A 6,510-nucleotide genomic window follows, 5' to 3' on the forward strand; every position below is an offset into this window, starting at 1 on the left:
TTTTTGCGAAATCTACGAAAACTTTGTCTCCGGTCATCTACTTTGCATGTTATTGGGCTGTCCATCGCTAAACTTTTCATTGATTAAAATTGTTCTGCTTGATTAGCTACAATTTTTTTCATTAATGGTCCCAAATTTTTAATTACATAACAATTTATTACGTAATCTTTGATTTCTTTTAGTGTTCTATCGGTGACGTCACCAATTGACAGTTAAGTTTTTTCAATGATTTTAGCTGTTTCTCTTTTAAATATATTACTTTTCCACTTTGCACTTCTAGTGATTAGTAACTGTAATATGATTTTAAAAAATTTCTATGTTTTACTGACGCTTGAGCGTGTATCACTTCATTTTGTGTATTGGCTTATGTTGGTTCCGTAATTCACAAACTGAAATTCATCATTATTTATTCCCATCATTCGAAAAGGCATCTCAAAAATACGAAACAGAAAATAGCACAAGCTAGTGAAGTGAAATAAGGAAAACTACAATTGAATGTCTTGTTGTTTACAAATTAAATAAATATCTTTATTATGCAACTGCATTATTCTAATCAAATGAACTGCCTAACGAAGAGATAACTGAACAAAGAGATGTTAAGTGAACATGCTTATCTGGGTCATTCATTGTTTTCATCATTCCACACGTAATGACGTTTTACGATGGCAGCAAAGCTAGCCTTGTCAACGAATTTGATAATGAAGAAAGCTATGCAGCGATTATCATGAGCAAAGTCAGAATTCGTTTCACGGGAGTTTCTGAAATTTCACTAGATCAACACAAATATGGATTAAATTTCCCCTAAGCTAGCCAAAAGCATTTTCAGTTCAATCTGTACAGCAGCTACGCTGCATCTGAGAAATTTTTTACATGAAGTCAGTACATACTGCACCAAATGTTTATTAAACATTTCACGGTACCCTACAGGAGCTAGAATTTCAGTATTTGTGAGTAGCATGATGCCGCAGAAATGCGCAAGGAATAAATTCAAGCGATAATACTGCTAGTCCGGAATTTTCACAATACATGCAGCACAATGTGGTTTTACATTACAATTTTACAATACATTACAATTGGCGCTGTTCATTGCTTTCTTTCTGCTTTTGAAGTGCTTCACTTTTATTTATCCATCTGAGTTTAAAATTAAAAATACGGTTCAAAAGAAATGTCAGCCATCACTTGTCATATAAATTACCTTCTTAGCTAACAATTAAATAAGATTTATGCCTAAGGTTCTTTTCTGTTTGTCAGATATTGTTCTGATGAAGGCTAGTTGAAGGCTATTGAAGTACAAAGGGAAAATCTACAATTGATAAATTGTCCACAGCTGGAGTTTTCAGCTAAAACTGGGTGTGGTGATTGCTGAATTTTAGCATCGAAACACTTTTCTGATTTTCCCTGAATGTTCTCTGAAAATGTTTCTGGTTCGCAAAAGAATTTAATCTTTCTTTCGCTCCTGTTCACAAGAGTTATTGTTTTTCTTCTTATGTTTCATTTAAAGAAAAAATAAAATCTGGAATTTTGTTTAAAATAGAAATTTGTGATTATACATTTTGTGTAAACTGTATTAAATTTGTTTTTCAATATCTAAGGTAAACCGACATCTAGGTTGATAAACATTCAAGTTGCAATTGTTGTATTACGATGATAATCACATGTTGAACATTCCAGATCAAAACGGATCTGTTGGATTTTGAAAACATTTCACCAAACAAAAGTCAAAGCAAAGAAAATTATTTTTCCTCTCACGTTATCTTCTTCTAGCACTGCATATGTTCTGCCAAAATATGATCATTGCTAATTATCATCGTCGACAAGCATAAAGCATATATTGATCTCTAATTGCCGCCCTTGACCCTTTGCAAAGCAGCTAAAGGTTATTCAAGTACAAAGGGAAAATCTGCAAGTGATAAATTTTTCAGAAGCTGAAATGAGAAAAATAAGTCGATGCTAACATTAAGCAATCACCACTCCTTGTATTGGCTGGCAGCTGCAGTTGTGCAAAATTCCGTTCTATTTTTAGATACGGATGTGTCCTGTTTACATCAGTTCGGATGAAGCAAACAAGCGTTGTTTCCTTCATTTCTATCCATCAGACTTGACAGTTGACTGAGAAGATGCATCGGCGATGAAATTTTTTTAAAACATATTACAAATACTAATGACTAAAAGTGCGAAGTGGAAAAGTAAATATTTAAAAGAAAAAACAGCTAAAAACAATGAAAAAATTTAACTGTGAAATTGGTGACGTCACTCATAGAACACTAAAAGAAATCAAAGATTACGTAATGAATTGTTATGTAATTTAAAATTTGGACCAATGAAATGAAAAAAATTGTAGCTAATCAAAGCAGAACAATTTTAATCAATGAAAAGTTTAGGCAATGGAACCAATGCTATTACGCCATAACTATGCAATGAGAAGCGATCCAATGAAAATCGATTTTTTACCAACCAATGGAACATTAGCACTGAAAATTTTACCTAGAGAGACTATCCCGTATCATTCGTCTGAAATACAATTAAAATTATTAATTTGAAAGTTATTATATCACGTAACTGAGATTCCAGTTTTGTTCAAATTTGAAAACAGGCCTATTTTGTTCATTTTCAGACTGTCATCTATAATAATACATTTGCATGATAAATTTTTGTATGCTGCATTCACCTCTTTTTTAAAATCTAACGCCTTTGTATATTTAACATTAAATGAAGGAATATAATTTTTTCACAAAACTATAAATATGCACTTTCGGTTTCATTTCTACTCCATAATAATTTTTCTGCTGGTAAAGAGTGGTTCGACCGCTCACGATTTCACAAGACAAGACATTCTATCTTGCGGCATCCCCAACATCAGTAAATACTGTTGATCGTACCATTTCAAGCACATTCAAATTTTTATGACAGTGCCAGTTACGTAAGAATCAGGAAATCAATGAAAGCAGCTAAGAGCAACATTTCCTGCAGCAATTTTAAAAAAATTCTCCTGGCTGAGGCTATGAGTGAGGAGATAGTAGAGATGGTGGATCTGCGACAGAGTTGGGACCTGAAATGGAGGTTTTAGGAGGGGAAGGTGGAGAAGAGGCATTTAGTTTCAATGCGCGATTTATATAGTAATCAGAGTGGCAAGCTGCACGAATATAACGCATCACAGTGACTGCCATTGGAACATGGGACCTAGAAATTTGTGTAGGATAAAGCAGGCCAAGTTTTTCCAAAAATAGGTGCAAGACAGAGAAGCCCTGGAAAGCAAGTGCATTTGGGGCGACCACCGGTAAACTGTATCTGTTCATCAGGTTGATTTTTTGTTGAGCTGGCACGGGAATGTGAAGCTTGGCAGAAAATCATCAGACGTCCCGTTGATCGCAAACAAGCACAACAGGAAAGAATCACAAACGGCATGAAAATACGTCTGGAATTCAGGCATGAATCACACAGCAATAAATTAAAAGTATATGAAAATCTGCACGTATTAATGTAACTGATGATAGCCGGCTTGAAAGCAACACAGCTTCAATGTTGTCAGAGAAGTAAATAAAAATCTCATTTCACATAAATGTCGTATTTCCAGTAGACAGTTTGATCTTACATGAGAACATAAAAAAAGCAAAAATTGGAAATAAAGCAGATAAAATGAGGAAAAGTAAAAAATTTTTTATAATATTTAGTTAAAGTTTACTTCAAAAATAAAATCACGGAAAGATAATTAATAATTCAAGATACAGTAAGAAGCATTATTTAAATTGCCAAATTAATGATAAGAAGGTTACTGAGCAATACACATGTTAGCTGTTATTTTATTACGGTGCTGTTCGATAAACGGTGGCGATGCGTAACCAAGGTGCAAGTACAAGATGCTACATTCAGGTGAAAATTTAATACTGAAACTTATTTTCCTGATGTTTTGCTATGAATCCATGTATATTTAAGTATTTAAACACTTTTCAGTTTGAAGATGTGTAAGACTTGAAATACGTTTAAAGCAGAATTCTCAATTACATATAGCTGAACGTTGACGGTTTTGAACAAATCCATATTTCAATTTGCTATTTTAGGTAATCATCTAGATTTAATTGGAGAAGACGATAAAATTTTCAATTTACACTTGCTTATTGCATTGAATTTCATTCTGAACTGAGCAGGTCAAATATCACTAAGCGTATTGTTTTATCTATTATGCAGGACAGAAAAATACCGTTTTCATACAGAAATCGTTTTCAATTAATTTTATTATCACTTTATATTGTTTTCTAAATTTTAAGACATTAGATACATCAAATTTTTCATATAGTTAATTATGCTAGCATAGAGCGCAACACGGGTGCTCAATCGTTGTTCATTTTTTGTTGACATTATGTTCTAATTCATATTAGAGTAGCATATCCAACTTACGTAAGCCGGTGTTTAACGCTACGTGCGCAATGTCTGTCTTTTATGCAAATTGGGCCGTTTGAAAATTAACTTCATATTAGCAGTGCACCAGTTAAATTGACTTTGTTGACTAACAGAAGCATCGACAGTGATGTTTGCTCGATCTATTTCTGCTTTAACTACTGAGTAAGGTGTGTTATTAGATATAGAAGAATGTTATCTTATCAAACATGGGCGTTGTCTAGTTTGAATGCAAATTTCAGTGCAATTTCAATTTGTTTGCTTTTGAGCTTATGCGTGGCCTGCATATTATTTGTTCAACGAAATGAGAAATACGTTTCATACTTGATAATCAATAGAAATGAACTTTATGTAAATTTTCCTGAGGCTACTATTAGGTGCTCTAGAAATTCATTTCAAATGATTGTAGGCGAACGATGTGCGGCGAATGAACAATGGAGTTTCCAATGCGATGATGGGCGAAAAAGAACAATAAAAACGGCTTTGTTTTTTATTTATTATAACATTATTTCATTAAATTAATTCTTCTATATTTAGATACAGAAGAATGGAAGATAAAAGAAGACATCCAGAAGACAAGGGTAAGTTTGGTAAGTATAATTCTTTGAGTTAGGCTAATTAGTTAAAGTTCACTGAGGAGTTCTTGAGTCTGTAATTTATATAAATTCGAGCTGTAAGTTATCTTAGCATTTAATTCAGATGTTTGTTAATTATAGTAATTGGATGTAGATCATGAGTATTATTATAATTAATTTGAGTGGCTTTCCGCATTTGAACGTTTTCATGTCCCATGCCTTGTCGAGTTGAGTTTAGGGTTCATTTGCGGAAAGTGAAATGGTTGAATAATTTGTCGATCATTTCAAAGGACATTTTTGAGCATAGTGAGTTTGCAGCACTGCTATAGTTTGAGTATTAGAATAAGTAAATGCTTGAGAATAGCAGTGCAAGGATAGGAGGAATGTGAGATAGGGTGGTGTGCAGGAGTTCGACGGGTTACACTGCACGACGCGACCCTAACCGTATCAAATGATAAAAGTCCATATTTTCAAAGCTCACCTCTTCCTCTCCCGGTTGCGGTACCAGAGGCCTGCCGCCTTGCTCGGATCCCAGCAATGGGATCTCAAGCAAGGTTTTTTTTCAGCCCGACCGCCCCCGCGCCGCCCCCCGCCCTCCTGCCCGTTAACGGGGACTTCCCTCGGCGGAGCCTCCTAGTCCCGTGCTGGCCAGAGACCGGTTTCAAAGAGATGACCCTGTCCATTTGTGTGGTAATGGACGTTGTTTGAAATCTTGTGCAATGGGATTTCAACACCTATGTGAATTCGTAAGACGTATGTGTCCTAGAGGCAGTTATGCAAATTCGCAATTGACGTAGTGCCGAGACTCTGTTTCGGTGCCAATCTAGTGGTGATCGTTACTCCCCCAAGAGGAACGGTAAGCGTCGCTATGCGTTTGTGTTATTGTCTCGCTGGCTCTGACACTTGGCCAATGATTGACATCAGATTTGCCGTCACACCTTTAACTAGTTCATTTGGCGTTGCACCTTTCATCAGTTTAGGCATCAAACATTTGAAATTAATCTCCATCGAGAGTTTCCCCTTATAATCATGCTAAATAGTTTAAATTTGTTAATATTTTATATATTAATTTATTCATTTAGGAACTTAAATGATAAGTAAAATATAATTTTCATTCATCTAATAATTGGGCGATTTCAATAATTATTAAATTTCATAAAAGTTTATCAATTTTCATTTACATTTCATCTTATAAAAGATTTTAATTATTCATTAATTTTATACTGATAATATATTTTTAGTGTAAAGCAGTTTTTTACTTTAAACAATGTAATGTAAAAGTAGATTTCTACTTTAAAACAGTTTAATGTAAACAGTTAAAGGGATGTAATAAAGTAAACATTAAATAAGCATAATTTTACTTATTAATTATGGATCAATTAGCTATTGCTTGAATATAAATTTTTTATTTATAAAATATTAATTGGGGTCCCCTTTAATTAGGAAATGGGAAAATTAAACTTGGTATAAATGAAATAAACAATTTAGCTTAGCAAGGTGCAACGAGTTTAATCTTTTTTATAAATAGGGAAGTAATCTT

The 6,510-nt window shown here is 33.8% G+C and overlaps 2 protein-coding genes across 2 annotated transcripts; one reads left to right on the plus strand and one right to left on the minus strand.

Moving 5' to 3' along the window:
* Positions 1-619: 619 nt before the first annotated feature.
* Tsp_12450 (conserved hypothetical protein) lies at positions 620-2,507 on the minus strand. Its single transcript, XM_003368756.1, has 2 exons — positions 2,485-2,507; positions 620-758 (listed from the first exon to the last, which is right to left on the minus strand). Exons 1-2 carry the CDS (start codon positions 2,505-2,507, stop codon positions 620-622), a joined length of 162 nt encoding a protein of 53 aa, XP_003368804.1.
* Positions 2,508-4,794: 2,287 nt separating this feature from the next.
* Positions 4,795-5,678, plus strand: Tsp_12451 (conserved hypothetical protein). Its single transcript, XM_003368757.1, is given in 4 exon segments — positions 4,795-4,880; positions 4,933-4,976; positions 5,377-5,524; positions 5,537-5,678. 4 exon segments carry the CDS (start codon positions 4,795-4,797, stop codon positions 5,676-5,678), a joined length of 420 nt encoding a protein of 139 aa, XP_003368805.1.
* The last annotated feature ends 832 nt before the right edge of the window (positions 5,679-6,510 follow it).

The sequence above is a fragment of the Trichinella spiralis genome, assembly GCF_000181795.1.
Source record: "Trichinella spiralis strain ISS 195 chromosome Unknown Scfld1960, whole genome shotgun sequence".
Taxonomy (NCBI): Eukaryota; Metazoa; Nematoda; class Enoplea; order Trichinellida; family Trichinellidae; genus Trichinella; species Trichinella spiralis.

Excerpts from the sequence above, each read along its gene's own strand:
- Tsp_12450 (XM_003368756.1), bottom strand. The coding sequence starts at position 2,507 with ATGATACGGGATAGTCTCTCTAG. Across the intron at positions 759-2,484 it reads ATACGGGATAGTCTCTCTAG|AAACTCCCGTGAAACGAATT; the intron begins GTAAAATTTTCA and ends GTGAAATTTCAG.
- Tsp_12451 (XM_003368757.1), top strand. The coding sequence starts at position 4,795 with ATGATTGTAGGCGAACGATGTGCGGCGAATGAACAATGGAGTTTCCAA. Across the intron at positions 4,881-4,932 it reads AGAACAATAAAAACGGCTTT|ATACAGAAGAATGGAAGATA; the intron begins GTTTTTTATTTA and ends TTCTATATTTAG. Across the intron at positions 4,977-5,376 it reads AAGACATCCAGAAGACAAGG|GAGTTCGACGGGTTACACTG; the intron begins GTAAGTTTGGTA and ends GGTGGTGTGCAG.